Here is a 21,962-nt window from a genome sequence, read left to right on the forward strand (position 1 = left end):
GTTTGAGGTTGCTGTGAGCTACGCTGATGCCACGGTACTCACTCTAGCCTGGGCAACAAAGCGAGACTCAGTCTCAAAAAAAAAAAAAAATTAGTTGGACGTTGTGGTATGTGCCTATAGTTTTAGCTACCCAGGAGGCTGAGGTGAGAGGATTGCTTGAACCTAGGAGTTACCATGGTGCCACTGCAGTCCTCCCTCCCTCCCTTCCTTCCTTTTGTAAAATGATGCCCTCCAACCCCTGCCCCATCCCCCTTATCATACTGACGTACAGTTAACAATCACAACAACAGGACACCTCCACTAAGTTACCTTTGTACGTTTTTTGCAGATACTTTAGCTTTCGAGTCAGGAGTGAGGCAGGCCTAAATTCTAAGTTTGCTGTTTACTAGATGTGGGAATTTAGGCAAGTTATCTAAACTCTCTGAATCTCGTTTTTTAATTCATTAGGTATTGATTATAATGTCTATTTTTGGATCTGTGGTGAAGATTAAATGAGATTGGGTATATAAAGATTATGGTATGTAGGAGGTACTCAATGAATGTTTTCTTCCCTTTTTGGTATCTCATAGTACCTTACATAGTGTTAGGCACATAGAAGGCACTCAGAAAATACTTATTAGTTGATTATGTATTTTACCTTAATATTTTGTTAAATTGTTTTTAGGAGGACTTTCGACTGCATTTTAGAAATATTTCAAGGATCATGGATTGTGTTGGTTGTTTTAAATGTCGACTGTGGGGAAAGCTTCAGGTAAGCAAATCTAGCCAGTCCTATTTCTCATTCATCCTTTGCACAAAGAATTTTCTTATTTTTCACTTTTTCTTATTTCTATTATAGACTCAGGGTTTGGGCACTGCTCTGAAGATCTTGTTTTCTGAGAAACTGATAGCAAATATGCCAGAAAGTGGACCCAGTTATGAATTCCATCTAACCAGACAAGAAATAGTATCACTATTTAATGCATTTGGAAGGTTAGTTTGAATGTACTGAAATTGTTTCTGCTAGCTGAGTAAGTAATGTAACACATATATTCTCAGGTAAAACTGGGTAAAGAATATCCTGTTTAGTGAAATTTTTGGAATATCCTGTTTAGTGAAAGATTGTATCACAGAATGATATGATCTTATGAAATATGCATTTCATGTATGTAGACATATATAATCATTATATGATATTCTTTATTTTTATCTATTGATTTTTATAATATACTGATTAGATTTTAATATTCATCTTACTGAATATATTTTTTGAACTATTTAAAAGCTATTTTTTTATGCTGTCCAGTTCTTTTTCTGAAGGTCCTGAATAAATCATGTTTTTTAATATAGGTGTACATGTAAATTTCTGTGAATTTACTATTATATAAAAAGATCAATAATTCTTTTAAAAATAATTATTTTCCATCAAAATGATTGGAGTAAAAGCATGAAATAAGGAAGTTACATTAAAATATTGAGGTATAGATACATTTCCTTTTAGCCTATCATGTAAAGAATGCCAAGATTTATAAAAATTAACTTATTTTAAGGACTATGTTTCTTCACTTTAAAAAAACTATGATTTAATATTTTGAGCTTGAAATAGTTGACCTTAAAAATTATTTCTCTGGCATCCAGGAACTGGACAGTTACATTGCATTGAGTATTCTGCTACATTTTTCATGGTAGAGAGCAAAGCTAAAGTGTACTTAAAATAAGGAACAGATTTTACTTTTTATAAAAATTAGTGAAAATAGGCCAGGCGTGGTGGCTCATGCCTATAATCCCAGTACTCTGGGAGGTGGAGGTGAGGGGATCGCTTGAGCTCAGGAGTTCAAGACCAGCCTGAGCAAGAGGGAGAACCCATCTCTACTAAAAATAGAAAAAATTAGCTAGGCATGGTTGTGCATGCCTGTAGTCCCAGCTGCTCTGGAGGCTGAGGCAGGAGGATGACTTGAGCCCAGGAGTTTGAGGTTGCAGTGAGCTATGATGACAACACTGCACTGTAGTCGGGATGACAGAATGACACTGTCTCAAAAAAAAAAGCATTAGTGAAAACAATTTAGTCACACATGTACTACTCTCACTCTTTATAGACTAATAGCTTTGATTCTTGTACATTTCCTAAATATGGCATATCATTTTTCTGTATTCACATACTCATGCATATTTAAAAATACATTTTAATATTTCTATTTATATGCTTTATACTTATGTACTTGAATACCAAGCATATGAATATAGTTATGAATACTTAAAATACCTAAATATTTTTTTCATTAAAATACCTATTTTAATACTTGTATCTTTTATACCACATACATACTTTAATACTATTTTAATACCTATGTACTTCATATTTATTTATTTAAATACTTTATAAGTAACTAATTTCTGGATAATATTATCTTAGTTTTACCATGTCAAATTAAGAACAAAGTATATCAAAATAGATTAAATGGCTTATGCACCTTTAAATTTGTTGAGTTAAATTACTTTTAAAATTTTCGGTGTCTTAAAAAATACAAAGTCAGTAACTTTTACAGAGAACATTTATCTAAGATGGTTTCTGAGTGAAATATTTTTTGGTTGCAGAATATCTACAAGCGTGAAAGAATTAGAAAACTTCAGGAACTTGTTACAAAATATTCATTAAAGAAAACGACTTGAAATGTGCCTGTTTCTGGACAATGGAGGCCAAAGAGTGGAATTTCATTCAAAGGCATAATAGTAATGACAGTCTTAAGCCAAACATTTTATATAAAGTTGCTTTTGTAAAAGGAGAATTATATTGTTTTAAGTAAACAAAATTTTTAAATTGTGCTAAGTCTATGTATAATACTATTGTGAGTAAAAGTAATACTTTAATAATGTGGTACAAATTTTAAAGTTTAATATTGATTAAAAGCAGGATTATCAAATTAATATATGATAAAACTAAGTGAATTATGTTTCAAGTCTCTCAAACTAGTTTTGTGTAAGATGTAATATAAATAAAACTATGGCAAATGTGACATACATTTAATAGGAAAATGCTAAGGAGGCTCATGAATGATCCATAATTAACAACCTAGAATTTTTGAATACACTTAGGGTTGCTAGATTTAGCAAATAAAAATAAGGAATGCCCAGATATATTTGAATTTTAGACAAACAACTAGTTTCTTAATTTAAGTATGTTGCATGCAATATTTGGGACATACTTATACTGAAAAATTATTATGTTTTTGAAATTCAAATTTAACTGGGAGTCTTGTGTTTATCTGGCAACCTGAAAATACATTGGTGTGAGACAAGTCACTTTTAAAATAATATTGCTATTTTGATTGGGTTGTTTTGTGTGTAGAAAGGTACAATTACAACTCAAAGGCATATGAGATTCCTAAACATTGTGAAAAGTTGAATAGATTATATATTTATTCTCATAATACTTTCCCTAATATTGAATAAAATTTTGGGGAAACTTATTTTTATATAATTTCAAATTCATAGAAAAATTTCAAAAGTAGTATAAAGAACTCTTTTACCCAGATTCACCAATTGTTCATATTTATCTTTCATGCTTTCTGTATATGTACAAACACACTATTTTTTTCCTTAGTCATTTGAAAGTCAGTTACAAGCATCATGCTCTTTTGACCCTAAATACTTTAGTGTGTAATACTGAATAATTTCTAAAAATTATTTCTCAGGAAAAAAACTCCCACAAATCTGGAACTATGATACTATAAGCCTTAGAATAAAGAATCATTTCAAGTTCCAATCTAAAGTTCTTTTTCAGTTTTGTTGCTCTTTTTATGCTTGATCTGATAGTCACAGGGCAATTTATTTTTTAATTTTTTAATTAAAACAATTTTTTAGAGACAGGGGTCTTGCTATGTTGCCTAGGCTGGACTCAAACTCCTGGCCTCAAGCAATCCTCCTGCCTCAGCCTTCTGAGTAGCTGGGACTATAGGTGCATGCCACCATGCCCAGCTTAAATTTAGTTTTTTATACCTGAAGTTCATTTCCTTTGCCTTCCTAAAATTAAACTATACTTTCAGGAGGTTTTCATTAGTGGAAGCTCTTCAATGATAAAAATATTTGAAGGGGTAGGAATTTATGTCACATGATAATTGTAGGGGAAAAGAAATTTTATACCTCAAAATTATGTGCCCTGTTTATATATGTCTTAGGTATAACATGTTGAGATACCACATTATTAGCAAAGCAGGGTTTATTTATATAATGGTTTAGAAATGTCACTTTACACTGCTGTATACTTTTTCTTCTCTTTATCCCTAAGGCTTGGTACAGTGCCAAGCACATAGTTAGTATCCAATAAATATTTGTTGAATGAATGTATGCATATGTATTCAGTATATTTTAAATGAATAATCACAGAACTAAGTCTAATAATATGTGCCCTATTTTCATTTCCCCCCTCATTTTCTCTGAATAGGGCAGGTAAAGAAAGCCATTAACCCACTAAGTAAATCCTATTGGAGACTATGAAGTACTATGAAGTGATCACTATATGTAAAAGTGTAAGGATATTAGTAGTATTATGAAATATGGTAAATGGTTTAAATGGTAATTTTGTGTGTATACCTAACTCATCTTATGCTGCCTCCCTTCTCTTTTTTTAATAACCAATCTTTTTGAAAGAATATCCCCACCTTCACTTTGTTACCTTCCACTTGCTCCTTAACTAAAATCTGGCATTTGTCCTTGTAGTTCTTAACAATCCCTTCCCGTAAAGTCTAAAATCTTAATTCTAAATCCACATTCAGTTCATAAGCCATTTCTTACTTGAATTTTTTCTGCATTTGACACTGTTGACAGGCCTTTCTAAAAATCTTTATTCTCTTGGTTCCTTACATTTTGCTTACTCCTGAAGCCCCCCTTTTGGCCTCTTCACTTATTCCTTAAAGTTATTCCACAGGCATTCATTCTTACTCTCTTGATCACTGCACCACTTCTCACTTTGGGTATTTCCAATGCAATGATTCCTAAATCTTGTCTTCAGCTCAGACTTCTAAATCCATCTGCCTGTTGCACTTGGTTGTCCCACAGACACCTGTGTTTGTCTTAGGAGTCATTCTTCCCAAAACTTAGTCTAATTCCCATGTTCCTTACTTTGATTTCCAGAACCATCATTTTGTAAGTTTTCTAGGTTCATTCCTCTCCTCTACCTTCGCCCTATCAATTATTGTCTAAGTTCTACTTATTTTATCTTCACCTCTCTGATACATCATTCTTTCCATTTTCATTGCTATTACCTGAAGTACTACACTAACCTGTCTCCTTATACCCAGCTTGTCTCCTCTCTTGCTCTACAACGTTACCAGAGTAGGCTTTCAGATACACTCTGACAGTGTTACTCCCTGCTTAACACCCTGTAGTGATTTCATGAACCTTTAGGAGAAAGCTAAACTCCTTTGTTTGCTGTACAAAGTCCTCTGTTGTTTTTCCCTCACCCAATGTCTAATAAAAACAGACTTAAAATTCTTCAAATGCCCCATAGGGCCAGGCCTCCACACCTTGGTAAATGTTGTACGCTGCATTGAGTGCCCTAGCCATCCTTCCCCACCTGGAAAATCTTACACATCCTTGTAGGTCCAACATAAGCATCTCCTCTGTTAAATCTCCCTTGCTCCATTTGAGGAGGATAACTCCCTCTTTTGTGTCACCACTGTAATTACAACCTACCTCTATTGTGTGTCACTTATTGTACTGTATTGTTGTTAATTTTTAAAGTCTCCTTTACTAGAATGTGAGCTCCTTAAGGGCAGGAAAAGGAACTTCTTTTATTTTTGCATCTCCATAGCATAGTTTTTGGCATATGAACATTTAATAAATATTTGTTGAATAAATTGCTTTTAAAATGACAGCTTTATTAGAGTTCCTACCTTGACTCCAAGTACCTTCATTTCCTTCACTTTGTAGCAAGGGTCAGTAGACTCCCAAGGACTTAATCGACTTTAGGGGGTCAATAAAGCTGAAATTGTATTCAAAATTTGGTGTGTTTTTTGGTGGGTTATGAAAGGGGTATACTGTGGGAAAAAAAGGAATTCTTCTTTCAAAGGAAAAGGCAGCATTATTGAGGAATTTCTTGAATAATCAAAGAATAGCTGCTCATGATTATGGCCTAGAAATTGATTCCTATTTAGATTCTAAGGGGAAGGAGAGGAGTGTTATAAATTATTTCATACAATGAATTTTCTTAGCTTAATGTTTAGATAAACATGTACTAGTAACATATGGGTATTTTAAAGTAAAAAGTATGGTACTTCATATCCAATTGGTATATAATAAGTGTGATATGACATCCAGATGCAAGTAATTGGGAGATCACTAAAAGCAAACTATCATTTGTAACTGCTGATGCTGATTTTTTTTTCTTTTTTGTGGTGGCACTCGGTTTCTTGTCCTTACGTGATAGAAACTCAGTGTAGTCCAATACAAGATTAAGAAAACCAGACCTCCAAATAAAAGCACAAACACTTTTATTTTGAACAGTAGTGTTTTGTTACAATTTAGTGAAACAACAAATAAATACATTCATTGGCCACAGCTATACTTTTACAACCAGTTTGAAACTGGATTATATAGCTGAGAAACACTGTTAAACAATAAAAAAGGGCAGCTATGCATAAAAAAGCCACTTTAGCTATAAATTACATCTTCCATAAAACTACAACCAACTATAATGAGTGGTAAGAGTTTCAAATTAATGGCTACCCAAGTGAAATGATAAAAACAAATACTGCTAATCACTGTAGAATTATTCACTTAAGTAATGAAATTCACTTTTTTAATTAATGAACTAAAAAGGAAGGTTTGAAATTGTCATCATGTGCTTCAGTGCAGGATGAACAGGGAATCGGTAGCCCTTTGATTTTATAAACAACTTCTTTCAAGACCAAATGTAAAGTGCTCCTAGTGCTTTGGAATTTTTAAGCAAAAATTGGGCCAGAGTTTATCTTTCTTTGTCTTTGGTGATGTATTATATGAGATGTGTATAAGGAGACAAATGCAAGAATTTAGGTACCCTAGTCAGTGGTAACAATAAACTTATAAATCCTGAATTTGGAAGAATAAACTAATGCAGCTGAGAAGAGCCAAATTATTTTATCTGAAAATTTTTTTAAAAAGTAATCTTTGTTTATCTGGTCAAATAGGAACATTATCTAGGGAAGCCTTACTAAAAAAACTATTACCTTGAACCCCAAGGATTAACAAAAATAACAGATATTTTCCAATAGCTCTAGATATTAGAGGCCTACCATTATTAGCAAAATAAATAGTTGGCATTCTGAAAAGAAATCTAACAACTGAAGTTGTAATAAAAATATACTGTTATATTGTCATGTTAATGCCAAGGTTAACTTCTGTATCATACATTTTAAAATAATTTGGTTACAATGAGAGAGCTTATAAACAAACCCAAAGTAACATTTATAACTGATAAGTCTATGCTTATGATTGAATTTAAAGTTATTTTGTATCATAAAAAGAAGAAATTTATTTGGCTATGTACCAGCCTCCCAAAAGATTGAAAACATTAACAATTTCATTTTTCTTTAGGGTTTCACTTAATGTTATACTTTTGTGAAGTTACTGCATCAGTTATTAAAAGTTGAAATATATTTTAAGGGTAGAAATAAAACAACTTTCTAATCAAAGTAAAAGCCATAAAAGGACAGTTGTATCGGTTCTAGTTCTTAAGAAATAGGTCAGCAGACAATTGTATATAGTTAGTCATCTTTAAGCACGTTACAGCTAGCTTCCCAATGTTGCCTGTTCACTTGGCATCTTTGAGGTATTCAGCATCTACTTCTTTCCATATAGACACTGGCAGAAAGTGCATTTTGAAATTCTGTATTGTTTTAGCCTACCATATTTTTTCTTAGATTTGGGCTAGAACATTCAAGACAGTTTTAATGTAATTCTAAGAGTATTCCAATATTATTAACCTGTGGTTTCATACTTGCCAAGTTTGTACGTTTACTTAAGTTTGCTTATTTAATCCTGGAATTAATTTGAAATCAATTTAACTTGGCTTTGTCCATATACAAGGTAACAAGTGTGAAAACTAGAGAAGGAATTATTTGTCTTACAAAGTATTGCACTTGAGTTCACTGCAATAACATACCATGATTTAGTTTACCTGAGGACAATTCTGATTCAATAGGTAAGACCAGCTATATCTTGCTTCAGATAAATCAAATGCTTTTGAAAAATGTATTCATGTTTTAACTTAGAATTGTGCATTTTATGAATAATTTTTTTTTTTTTTTTTTTTTTTTTGAGACAGAGTCTCACTTTGTTGTCCAGGCTAGAGTGAGTGCCGTGGCGTCAGCCTAGCTCACAGCAACCTCAAACTCCTGGGCTCAAGCGATCCTCCTGCCTCAGCCTCCCGAGTAGCTGGGACTACAGGCATGCGCCACCATGCCCGGCTAATTTTTTATATATATATCAGTTGGCCAATTAATTTCTTTCTATTTATAGTAGAGACGGGGTCTCGCTCTTGCTCAGGCTGGTTTTGAACTCCTGACCTTGAGCAATCCGCCCGCCTCGGCCTCCCAAGAGCTAGGATTACAGGCGTGAGCCACAGCGCCCGGCCTCATTTTATGAATAATTTTTAAATGCATCTGTAAACTTGTTTAGTCCCAAGAAGTTTCTACCAAAATCTCCCTATACAAAAATCACTATTGCTTTCTTGAATCATGCTTAAACTACTATATATATCTTAATTATATAAAATAACCACTTGACCAATTCTACTCAAAGTAGCCACACAATTTTCACTGGTATATCTTCCTCTTGAAATTATTGTGGCTTTCCAAAGAACACTGCTGGTCATCACTGTAATGGATTACTACCGTTTGTTTAAAATGATTCTTTGAATAATTTCAGTTGGTATTTTAAAATCATGCTTAAAAGAACTGTCTTCAATGATTACATATTTTTAGATTTTTTTAAAGGATGATACATTTTTATGCCTTAACTCTGTGCACTGTTAACACTAAAAAATTTTTATTGGGTAAAAATTCCATATAGAGTACACCACTGAATATACAGACTTTGCTTTTCATAGGAAAATTACCTTCCAATTTGGTGTACAACGCAGTATTCCAGTGTGAACACTGGCTTATGACTTTGGGGAATGCAGTGTACTCTTTCAGACAAAGATAAAAGTGCAAATATGCATTTGATGTTCCCAAGTCAGGATGTTTGGAGGCCATCAAGTGCCTTAAGATCTAATCTCTCTTTTCTCCTACTCCAAACTTTCCATTTTACTTCATTTTACTATGGGGAGGTCAAAAGTAACAGCTGTGTTCTTCGCCAAACACAGCCACGTTTCCAGATTTTGTTTTTCGTTGCAACAGATAATGATGGAATGTTTATGCTGATGGAATTTAAACACATTGAATATACACATTCATAAAAAACAATAATCACAACCTGGTAATGGTGTCAGTTTTGTGGTGTTACATATAAGCTATGGTGATTGTTCATATCTAAATTACTACAAGTAAAGAGCAAGGGAGCAGTATCTGTCATAGGTCCATTCAGGTGGGGAGTGACTGTATAACTGTTTCTGCCACACCCAGTCATGGTGCCATACCAGCCCAAACTTTGTGAATTTGGTAGACTGTAAGAAAAAAAAGGCAAAGAAGCCATAGGACTATGATCAGAATATAAGAAGTTACATTGGAATTTTTAACATTTTCAATGAATTTTGTAATACAGTTAGTATCATCAAATATATTAAAATGTTCTTTGCCAAATACCATAATGCCTTTCTACAAAATTTAATGATTTTATCTAATATCTTTGATTCTATATCACATATATGACAAAAGAATGAGTAAATGCCACTCAGAACTAGTAGAACTTGATGCTCAGATAATAATAGTAAAAATATAGTTCTTACATGCTAGGCTCTATTCCAAGACATGCGTATGTATAAGTATGCACACACGTTTATACTCATTTAATCCTCACAACAATTCTGAGAGATAGGTTCTGTTATTCCTATTTTACAGATAAAAAATAGGCTAAAAAAACTGAATTTAACTTGTTCGGATGAAGTTAGGATAACAGGAAAGGCTATATCAAGCTGAAAGCAATATGTAGGTAGGTATTAAGGTTTTGTCTTTGCCCTGAATAACAGCTAATACTAATAATATACTAGTTACGGACTTGCAATAGTTTTGGAACAAGAAAGGTATGGGAAGATTTCTTATGGCACTTAGGCTTCCCAAGGGTTTTATCTAGGGTTTCTCTGGATTTTGAATAGCACTGGAGATATGGAAACAGATACATAATTACTATAATAGCATTCCTGCCCTGCTCCCTCCCTCCATCAGCTCCTAACCAACAAGTGATCCTGGAATGAAATGGTACCATTTTACCCCCAAAGGCAGATAGGCTATGAGTCAGATGGTAGTTCTTTATAGCGTGGGTCCCACCATGAGTTTAAGATCTGCTGTAAGCTCCAATATGACAGATCTTATTTATTGACCTATACCACCAAATCTCCGTTTGTCATATTTGGGTTAAAGCTTAGATTTGAAATATATTTTATTACAAATTCAGGCTAAGAGACTTTGGTTACATCTACCTTCCTTCTCTTGAACTTCCCAGTCTTGGCAAGTCATCATCACTATCGTATCGTCTTGGATTGTCAAAAAAGTAAGCTCTGGAACTGTAACTGTGACTATTTATCATGCCAGCAGGTGCCTGTGAACAAAGTATTAGCATATGAAGGTTAACTTTTCCACTAAGAAAAGTTAGAATCTATAATGAAGTCTTACGCTTTGCTAAAAATAAAAATCAGTATAAATATTCTATAATTTTTAAAAATAAGGAAAACAAGTACTGGGGAATATTATGATATCATACCAAATTCTGGTTTAATCTCTGTGCCCGGAAAAACAGTACCACCGACCATGCTGGCACATGTTCCCACAGAAAAAGGACCATTCCAAATACTATATACTCTTCTCCACTTATGTCTTCTACATGAGCCTGTAAATAGAGTATGGCAGAGAATTTTTACATCTATTTAATGTATAAGCAATTACCCTACACAATTAACTCGTTTCAGGCTGGGTAAGTTCAAATGTATTAACTACAAACACATAAACTCTAAACATTTATATTTTGTGATTTCTCATGTAATATCCTTTAAGGGACATAAAATGCTTTGATGTTAAGTAGAATAAAAAACTTAACTTTCCCAATGCATCAATTTATGAAAATAATTTTAATATATGGATAATGGAGTGATCTCATATTTTAGGCTCCATAGTATGAAAAGAGTTACTTTTTATTTTATTTTTATTTCAGGATATTATGAGGGTACAAACATTTTGGTTACATTTTATGTCTTTGCCTCACCCAAGCGAGGATTGGAGGCATGCCCTTCCCCTCCACAATGCTCACCCTGTCCATTAGTTGTGAGTTTATCCCCCTAACCCCCTAAAGAGTTACTTTCTTGGGGGGGACAGGGTCTTGCTCTGTTGCCTAGGCTAGAGTCCAGTGGCAACATCATAGTTCACTGCAACCTCAAACTCCCAGGCTCAAGTGATCCTCCCACTTCAGCCTCCTGAGTAGCTGGAACTACAGGGACACCACCACACTCGGCTAACTTTTCTACTTTTTGCAGAGAGGGGAGGTCTCACTGTTTTGCTCAGGCTGGTCTTGAACGACCTGGCCTCAAGTGATCCTCCCGCCTCAGCCTTTCAAAGTGCTAGGATTACAGGGATGAGACCCAGTGCCCCAGCCTAAAGAGAGTTACTTTTAAAGAGAGGACTGTTCCAGCTATTCCATAGGCAAAATAATGGCACTTACTAAGTTATACCTGTAGAGAAATGTAACATGTTAAGCCACTCAGCTCCGCTGCAACTTAAAATATGCTTTTGAGCCTAATCTACATTTTTTTTTTTTTTTTTTTTTTGAGACAGAGTCTCGCTTTGTTGTCCAGGCTAGAGTGAGTGCCGTGGCGTCAGCCTAGCTCACAGCAACCTCAAACTCCTGGGCTTGAGTGATCCTTCTGCCTCAGCCTCCCGAGTAGCTGGGACTACAGGCATGCGCCACCATGCCCGGCTAATTTTTTCTATATATATCAGTTGGCCAATTAATTTCTTTCTATTTATAGTAGAGACGGGGTCTCGCTCTTGCTCAGGCTGGTTTTGAACTCCTGACCTTGAGCAATCCGCCCGCCTCGGCCTCCCAAGAGCTAGGATTACAGGCGTGAGCCACCGCGCCCGGCCATACATTTTGAGTTTGTTTCTATTCTCCCAGATGTTGGGTAAGGGAAATAAGAAAAGGAGTGAAAAGAATCTGCCGTATGCAACCACATGTGAAAATTGCTTCTCCTTAGAAAGGTAAATGAAAAATGGTATTCCAGGGTGACTTAAATTTAGTACAAAGTTAAATTACTATAAAGATATGATATATACCTATGTTAAACTACAGAAAGGGGATGGAGACTGCTGAGAAGTCAAATATACATAGCTAGAGTACTGGAAATTAATATAGAAAACACCTGGACATCCAGGAACTATGACTGTTCTCCCATTGTCAAGACTGATAATGCCAGATTTTTATGAAAGCCAATATTTAAACATCTAAGACTGAACAATATTAGTGTTATATGTAGTTCAAATTAAAGTCCCATGTTCACTGCCTAAATGACAATTAACTTATCTACAGTTATTTAAACACCACCATTAAAAAAATTAATAAAACAGATTTATAACCAATAGGCTTATGACACTCTTATTTACAAAAAGAAAAGAAAATATTTCTTTAGAAATTCCCTCTGAAGAATGATTTCAAGTGTCACACGTAAATAAGGATTTTTAAATATAGAGCTTTAAGTGTGATTACTGAGTGTAGACAGAGATTCCATAAAAGTGTTTGTAAGTCAAACACTGAAATGTTCTCCTAGTTGAGGGGTAGCTTAATTATCACATTGTTAGATTGACAATATGTGGTAGATTCTTACCTTATCTGAAAGATTATCCCAGCCATAATTAAATGGACTTTCTAATGTATCCTGAGATATGGTGATCACCACCAAATTATAACACGCTCTGGAGGAGTAGAGAAGAATGACTATAGAGCCTACAATGACAGTCTGGCACAGAGACATACCCTAAAAGAAATAAAAATCATCATCTTGATATTCTGCATATCTGTCACAACAAGCTATTCATCCACATAGAATATCATCACCTCTTGCAATGCACTCCTAGAAAGCATTAGGTAGGCACCTGTTGAAATAAACTCTTGATATATTGCTTAACAATTCCTATTCCTAGAACCATTTGTGTTTAATATGCATAAATTAATATGTGTATATCCTTTGCCAACTTGCCAAATAGCAGCTGGAAGAAGATTGTGTACTGCCAAGGTTACTTTACTCCCTTAAATAATATATGAATAAATAAGTTGGCAAAAGATCTGAACTTTTATTGATGTTTATCAGAGAAATAGTTTAGTCACAATGAGAAAAGAATAGAAAATAGAAGCATTCGTCCATTTGATACACTTAATTTCTGATTTAAAATTAGAACAGAAATATAGTTCCTATGCTATTTGCTTTCATTCTATTGGATTCTATTAGAGAGTGCATGTTAGTTCTTACTGATGCCATTATGTTGATGACAAAATGATTTAGGCATCCAAATGTACTTTCAAATTCATAATATCTTAAGACTATGGCTTTCACCATTTCTCCAGCATTGAAAGCCCTTACAACTTAGTGGTTCTCAACTGGAGTGTGTATACTAGAGAGGAGTGTGGTATCACCTCTTACAGGGGTTCTTTTTTTTAAATTAAATTAAATTTTTTTAAACATGAAGGGGGGGATTGGGGAGGGGAGTTCATTTTTATTTATTTATTTGAGACAGAGTCTTACTCTGTTGCTCTGGGTAGTGTGCAGTGGCATCATCATAGCTCACTACAACCTCAAACTCCCGGGCTCAAGTGATCCTCCTGCCTCAGCCTCCCGAGTAGCTGGGACTACAGGCACTCACTACAACACCCGGCTAATTTTTCTAGTTTTAGTAGAGATGGGTTCTCACTCTTGCTCAGGCTGGTTTCAAACTCCTGAGCTCAAGTGATCCTCCTGACTTGGCCTCCCAGAGTTCTAGGATTACAGGCATGAGCCACAGTGCCCAGCCTCTTACAGGGATTATTAACCAAGGGTCTCTATTTCAGTATAATTAGTTTCCTTTGTAATCCTATATATTTACTCTTATGCATTTAAAAACATTATTCTGATGGGCGACACCATTGCCAAAAGAGATCCATTGCAAAAAACCATCCAATATAGTGTTTTGCAAGTTTGTATTTTTGTTGTCACAATGATTAGGAATCAATGACAATTTTATGGCTAAATACAAACGTCTATAATATCATAACCCCAAATTTACATATTGAAATATTTATTAATTTCCTTTCATTTACTCTTTATATTATAATTATGGCAATTATATTGAATTTTATGTGTGTAGGTAGGTTAAAATTCTATTAATTTCAGCATAGAAACAAGTTATTAAAAATATTTGTTACTAGAAGGGTGCACTAGGTCTGGAAGGGTTGAGAACCATTATTATAACTGACTTCTTATAAGGACAATGTATTTTAGAGGTATGTAAGAAGAAAGAAGTAAAAGATGAAAGATGTTGAGATAGTAACAGAGTACCTTCTTTGAGCTAATCCACTCCCATCATAAAAAGTACGTGTGAAAATAAATAAAACTCTGGCAAAATTAAATTTCAAAAGGCTAAAATTTCCTATAATACTCATTTTTATTTTTGTGAATCCAAAAAAATGTTAATAAAAAAGTCAATCTAAAACCGATCTAGATTTTAATTTTAAAAGAACTATTTATTAGAGAAAAGTAAGATAACAAGAATAAGAAAACAGAATGCTGTACCATTACCATCCTCTAAAATAATAACAAGTTTATATTTACTGCTTTCAGAAATAAAACAACTGTTAGAAAGAAAAATGCTATAATACATAGAGACTCTACTTAAACTTACAAATATGATAAAAACTTTAAAAAAAACTTTTAAGAAAAGGTTGTGAGAAGAGCAAAGACTCAATAATACTGAAGCAATTAACAAAACAAAACAACCTCTAGCCAAATTACATACATGAAACAATGAAAGAAACCCATTGATTTAGAAAATAAAATAAGATACGTTCTGCAAAATACAGGATTACAAAATGAAAAATAAGAATCCAGCATCATAGTGTTACCAAAAAGTTGAAGAAAACTTTCCTAAAATAGCATCAAAACAAATAATTTCACTAAGAAGCAGTCCTCAAGAAATGATTCTCCTTTCCCCATCTCGGATCCCTAGATATCAGTTTTTAAGAAACTCCATATTTGATACGTAAAGAGTAAAGAAGAGTTACATCTCACACCTAAGCACATAAGTATCCACATCATTAGAGTTCAATGTTTGTTTACAGATACTTTTAGAATGCAGATATGCAGAAATCTAAAATTACCATTGAGTTTTGACAAATGTATACACCTAAACCTCTACCAAAATATGGAACACTATCACCACTCCAACGAATTCCCTCCCACCCCTTCCCCATCTGCCAAAGCCCCAAACACAAATACTGCTTCTGTTTTTACCACAACTTAGTTCTTCCTGCTCCTGAAGTTCATGTAAGTGTAATCAGAATAAGAACTCTTTTATAGGTTTCATTCATTCAGCATGTCTTTGAGATTCATCCATGTTTTTAGATATATCATTTTTTTTTTTTTTTTATTGTAGAGGAGATTAGGGTGACCATATCTTCCCAATTTGCTCAGGAGTCTCTTCGTTTTAGCACTAAAGTACCACATCCAGGAAACTCCTCAGTCCCAGGCAAACTAGGACAGTTAATCACACTAACTCCACTGTGTGATTATATGAGTTTGTTTATATGACAGTTTAACCATTTTTCTGTTGATGGACAGCTTCTAGGAAAATTCTTATTCAAATCTTTTTGTGTTTTCACTTCTTTTGGATAAATATCTAAGAGTGGAATTGCTGGGTCATATGGCAGGCATAAGTTCAGCTGTATAAGAAATTGCCAGATCTTTTCCCAAAATGGACGTACAGCTTTATACTTCCAATAAAGTATGAGAGTTTTAGTTGCTCCATTTAAAAGTCGAATCTGAGGCCTCATTTGGAGTTGTCAATCTTTTTAATTTGAAACATACTAGTGGATGTGTAATAATAGCTCATTATGATTTTAATTTGCATTTCCTTGATGATGAATAATACTATGCTATTGGCCATTTGTATATCTTCTTTGTGAAGAATCTATTCAAATCTTTTGACCATTTATAAATGGGTTGTCTTTTTTTCTTAATCATTGAGTTGTAAGAATTCTTTATATATGCTAGAAACCTTTATATATGCTTGTCTTTATATATGCTTGTCAGATGTATGTACTGCAAATATTTTCTTGAAGTCTGTGGCTTGCCTTTGCATTTCCTTAGTCTTGTCTTTTGGTGGGAAATTTTATATTTTAATTAATTCTAATTTATCAACTTATTCTTTTTGCTTATTACTTTCTATGACCTAAGAAATCTTTGCCTATACTTAAGTTGTATGATATTGTTTTCTTTTAGAAGCTTTTGACTTTTTCACTTACATTTAGGTCTACAATCCATTTTTTTTTTTCAACTGTGAAAAGAAGTTTATTGAGGAAGGACAAGATAGGTTTACAGAGCAAGAGCAAGATACGTTTGCCTAAACAGCAAATGGGCCTCTTGTTATAATCAAAAGACAATGATCCATTTTAAATTAATTTTTGTGTATGGTATGAGATGGAGTTGGAGGTTCATTTTATTCCATATGTATATCCAGTTGCTCCGGCACCGTTAGTTAAAAAGAATTTCTTTCCCCATTGGATTCCTTTACCAGCTTTGTCAAAAATCAAAGACCACATAAATGTGGATTGATTTCTAAGATCTCATTCTGTTCCATTGATCTATCTACCCTTATGCCAGTAGCACATTGTCTTAATTATCGTAGCTTTATACTAAATTTCAACATCATTTAAGTACCTCTGTTTTTCAGCGTTACTTTCTGTACTGTTCAATACAGTACCCACTAGCCACATGTGAGTATTTACACTTAAAATAAAAGATCAGTGCCTGTTGTGCTAGTCACTTTTTAAGTGCTCAATAGTCACCTATGGCTAGCTACCATACTGAATAGTCCAACAATGGAATATTTTCACCTTCACAGAAAGTTCTCTAGGAAAGCATTTCTTTAAATATTTTAGGTCCTTTCCATACAAATTTTGAAACCAATGTGTCAGTTTCTTTTTTTAAACCACTTTGAGATATGATTGACATGCAAAAAGCTGTACATATTTAATGTATACAACTTGATGAGTCTGCCAACTGTCAATTTCTCTTTTTAATGCATTAACTGCCATGTGAGTTGTATTTAACTCACACTAGCTTTGAGCTGGGGGCCCTCATGAAGCATATGTAACTCACACATCTCTTTTTCTTTTTTTTTTGAGATAGATTCTCACTCTGTTCCCCGGGCTAGAGTGCCGTGGCATCAGCCTAGCACACAGCAACCTCAAACTCCTGGGCTCAAGCCATCCTTCTGCCTCAGCCTTCCGAGTACCTGTGAATACAGAGATGTGCCACCATGCCCAACTAATTTTTTTCTATATAGTTTTAGTTGGCCAATTAATTTATTTCTATTTATAGTAGAGACGGGGTCTTGCTCTTGCTCAGGCTGATTTCAAACTCATGACCTCAAGTGATCCGCCTGCCTCGGCCTCCCAGAGTGCTAGGATTACAGATGTGATCCACCGTGCCCAGCCACTCACACATCTCTTCACCTTGGGAGCCATGAGAAACTGTTTTCAAGTTGCATATAACTCATGCACAGAAAACAATAAAAAATAACAACTTGTTCATTAAATTACAAAGGATCATTTTGTTTTCACAGTTTTTATTCTATTTTCGCAATAAAACACTGTGGGCCCATGGAAAGAAGTTTTTTTTCTAGTGTGGTAGTTAATGTTTTAATTTAAAAAAAAACATATGGTAGCCAGGCACAGTGGCTCATGCCTGTAATCCTAGCACTCTGGGAGGCCTAGGCGGGCGGATGGTTCAAGGTCAGGAGTTTGAAACCAGCCTGAGCAAGAGCAAGACTCTGTCTCTACTAAAAATAGAAAGAAATTCAATTAGCCAACTAAAAATATATATATAGAAAAAATTAGCTGGGCATGGTGGTACATGCCTGTAGTCCCAGCTACTTGGGAGGCTGAGGCAGAAGGATTGTCTGAGCCCAGGCATTTGAGGTTGCTGTGAGCTAGGCTGATGCCACGGCACTCACTCTAGCCAGGGTAACAGAGTGAGACTCTGTCTCAAAAAAAAAAAAAAAAAAAAGTATGGCAAAATTATGATTGGGATTGCACTGAATTTTACAGATCCATTTGGGAGGAACTGCCATCTTAATAATATTGCATCTTCCAATCTATGAACATGGTATATCTCTTCCTTGACTCTAGGTCTCCTTTAGTTTCTTTCAGCAATATTTTCTAGTTTTCAGCATAGAGATACTGCTTTTTTGAAAATTTAATCCTAAGTATCTTTTTTTTTATAGTATTGTAAATGGTGGGGTTTGTTGAATTTCATTTTCTAATGATTCTTCCTGCTATATATACAAATATAGCATATTGTATTTTGACTTTGTATCCTGAGAACTTGCTAAATTCACTTATTAGTTCTAGTAGTTGTTTAGTAGATTCTTTAAGATATTCTCCAGGGTGGGTGTGGTGGCTCACACCTATAATCCCAGCATGTTGGGAGGCTGAGGCAGGAGGATCGCTTGAGGCCAGGAGTTCAAGAGCAGCCTGGGCAACAAAGCAAGACCCTATCTCTACAAGAAAATAAAAATAAAAATAATAAAATTAGTGAGGTGTGGTGGCATGTGTCTATAGTCCTAGTTACTCAGAGGCTATTAGGGGAGGATTGCTGAGTCTAAGAGTTCAATATAACAGTGAACCAGTATCATGCCACTGCACTCTAGTCTGGGTGACAGAACAAGAGTGACACGCTGTCTCTTAAAGAAAAAAAATGTTCTCCATAACAATCATGTTATCTGTAATTAGAGATAGTTTTATTTTTTATTTCCCAATTGTATACCTTTTGTTTTTTTTTTCCTTGCCTTATTGGAATATTAACTAGAAATGGTAAGAATTGACATCCTTGCTTTGTTCCCAATCTTAGGGATAGATCATTCAATATTTAAGTAAGATATTGGTTTTAAGTTTTGTAAACAGATGCCTTTAATGAAATTGAGGAAGTTTCCTTCTATTTTGTATTAGCTGAGAGGGTTTTTGTTTTTGTTTTAATCATGAAGGGTGTTGAATTTTGTCAAACATTTTTTCTACATCTACTGAAATGATCACATGGTTTTTCTCCTTTATTCTCTTATTGTAGTGAATTACACAGATTAATTTTCAAATGTTAAAACTATGTTGTATTCCTAAGATAAATCCCCTTGGTCATGATATATTATCCTTTTTATATTTTGGTTAAATTTCGTCTCTAAGTATAAGGGTTACTAGTGTGTAATTTTTTTTTTTTTTTTTTTTTTTGAGATAGTCTCACTGTGTCTCCCTGGGTAGAGTGCAGTGGTATCATCACAGCTCACTGCAACCTCAAACTCAGGTGTCCTCAAACTACAACCCATGGGCCACATGCGGGTGTTTTTGCCTGTTTGTTTTTTTACTTCAAAATAAGATATGTGCAGTGTGCATAGGAATTTGTTCATAGTTTTTTTAAAACTACAGTCCAGCCCTCCAACAGTCTGAGGGATAGTGAACTGGCCCCCTGTTTAAAAAGTTTGAGGACCCCTGCTCAAACTCTTGGGCTCAAGGGATCCTCTTGCCTCAGCCTCCCAGGTAGCTGGGACTACAGGCATGCACCATGAGATGCCTGGTTAATTTTTTCTATTTTTGGTAGAGATGGGGACTTGCTCTTGCTCAGGCTGGTCTTGAACTCCTGAGCTCAAACAATCCTGCCACCTTGGACTCCCAGAGTGTTAGGATAACAGGCGTGAGCCACTGCGCCCAACTTTATTTTCATTGTTGTATTGTTACTTATTTAATCTTTTCAATCTATGATCAGTTGAATTTATGGATGTGGAACCCTTGAATACAGAGGGCTGACTGTATTTGTAATATTTGTCAGGTTTTGGTATCAGGGTAATGCTGACCTCTGTAACTTAAGAAGTGTTCTTTCTTCCTCTATTTTCTAAGACTTTGTTCAATATTAGAGTTATTTCTTTAAATATTTCATAGACTTAACCAGTGAAACCACCTGGGCCTGTAGTTTTCTTTGAGAGAAATTTCTGATAACATATTTAATTTTTTTTCTTTTTCTTTCTTTCTTTTTTTTTTTTTTGATACAGCGTCTCACTCTGTTGCCCGGGCTAGAGTGCCATGGTGTCAGCCTAGCTCACAGCAACCTCGAACTCCTGGGCTCAAGCCATCCTCCTGCCTCAGCCTCCCAAGTAGCTGGGACTACAGGCATGCACCACCATGCTTGGCTAATTTTCTCTATGTATTTTTTTAGTTGGCCAATTAATTTCTTTGTATTTATAGTAGAGACGGGGTCTCACCTTGCTTAGGCTGGTTTGGAACTTCTGACCTTGAGCAATCCACCTGCCTCAGCCTCCCAGAGTGCTAGGATTATAGGAGTGAGCCACCGCGCCCGCCCACAAATTTAATTTTTAAATTAACATAGAGCTACTCAGATTTTATATTTCAATTTTGTCTAGTTATTTTTTTTATTTTTTTTTTTTGAGACAGAGTCTCGCTTTGTTGCCCAGGCTAGAATGAGTGCCGTGGCGTCAGCCTAGCTCACAGCAACCTCAAACTCCTGGCTCAAGCAATCCTCCTGCCTCAGCCTCCCAAGTAGCTGGGACTACAGGCATTCGCCACCATGCCCGGCTAATTTTTTGTATATATTAGTTGGCCAATTAATTTCTTTCTATTTATAGTAGAAACGGGGTCTCGCTCTTGCTCAGGCTGGTTTCGAACTCCTGACCTCGAGCAATCCGCCCGTGTCGGCCTCCCAGAGAGCTAGGATTACAGGCATGAGCCACCGCGCCCGGCCTAGTTATATTTTTTAAAGAAATTATCCATTTCATCTCAGTTGTCGAATTTACTAGCAAAGAGTTGTTCATAGTATTTCCTTATTTTTCTTTTAATGTCTATGAGATCTATAGTGATATTCTATTTCATTTGTGGCAATGCCAATTTGTATTTTCACTCCTTTTTTTCTGTAGATCAAATTTGTTGATCTATTCAAAGAATCAACTTTTGGCTTTAATTTCTCTATTGTTTATGTTACATTGATTTCTATTCTTATCTTTATTATTTCAGTACTTCTACTTACTTTGGGCTTACTTTTTTTCCCTTTTTGTTTCCTATTTTCTCCCTCTAGTTTTAAGGTGGAAACTTAGATCATTGATTTTATATCATTCTTCTTTTCTCTTTAAGTACTATTTTAGCTGCATCCCACAAATTTTGATATATATTTCATTATCCTTCATTTGAAATATTTTCTAATTTCCCTTGTGATTTCTTTTACATATGGGTTATTTAGAATTGTGTTGAATAATTTCCAAATATATGTGTATATGTGTGTATATCATATTAATATTTAATTACATTGTGGCCATGAACATTCTTTGGTTCCAATCCTTTTCAATGTATTGATACTTGTTTTATGGTCCCTTGTATGCTTTGGTGACCATTTTCATACTCAATTAAAAGGAATATGTATTCTCCAGTTATTGGGCATCAGTTAGCTTAAGTGTATCGATAGTGTTATTCAGATTTTCTATGTCTACTCATTTTTTTTTGTTTTATCAACTGCTGAGGATGGGGTATCAAAATCTCCAACTATGAGTATGGGTTTATTTTTT

At 34.7% G+C, this 21,962-nt stretch overlaps 2 protein-coding genes across 3 annotated transcripts in view; one reads left to right on the forward strand and one right to left on the reverse strand.

The window, feature by feature from the left end:
* The window catches only part of ERO1A (endoplasmic reticulum oxidoreductase 1 alpha), a 48,839-nt gene extending 42,862 nt beyond the window's left edge, over positions 1-5,977 (forward strand). For both annotated transcript variants that reach the window (XM_012757953.3, XM_076004023.1), the window contains 3 exons: positions 665-751; positions 839-972; positions 2,575-5,977. In XM_012757953.3, coding sequence (XP_012613407.1) covers positions 665-751; positions 839-972; positions 2,575-2,635 — 282 coding nt within the window. In that variant the 3' untranslated portion in view covers positions 2,636-5,977. The remainder of the gene's footprint in view (positions 1-664; positions 752-838; positions 973-2,574) is intronic.
* Positions 5,978-8,594: 2,617 nt separating this feature from the next.
* GPR137C (G protein-coupled receptor 137C) overlaps positions 8,595-21,962 on the reverse strand; it is a 63,741-nt gene continuing 50,373 nt past the window's right edge. Inside the window, exons 4-7 of the mRNA XM_012757954.3 lie at positions 12,983-13,132; positions 10,873-10,998; positions 10,592-10,710; positions 8,595-9,619 (exon numbers count right to left, since the gene is read on the reverse strand). Of these exons, the coding sequence (XP_012613408.1) occupies positions 9,442-9,619; positions 10,592-10,710; positions 10,873-10,998; positions 12,983-13,132 (573 nt within the window). The 3' untranslated portion in view covers positions 8,595-9,441. The remainder of the gene's footprint in view (positions 9,620-10,591; positions 10,711-10,872; positions 10,999-12,982; positions 13,133-21,962) is intronic.

The sequence above is a fragment of the Microcebus murinus genome, chromosome 6 (genome assembly GCF_040939455.1).
Source record: "Microcebus murinus isolate Inina chromosome 6, M.murinus_Inina_mat1.0, whole genome shotgun sequence".
NCBI classification, from domain to species: domain Eukaryota; kingdom Metazoa; phylum Chordata; class Mammalia; order Primates; family Cheirogaleidae; genus Microcebus; species Microcebus murinus.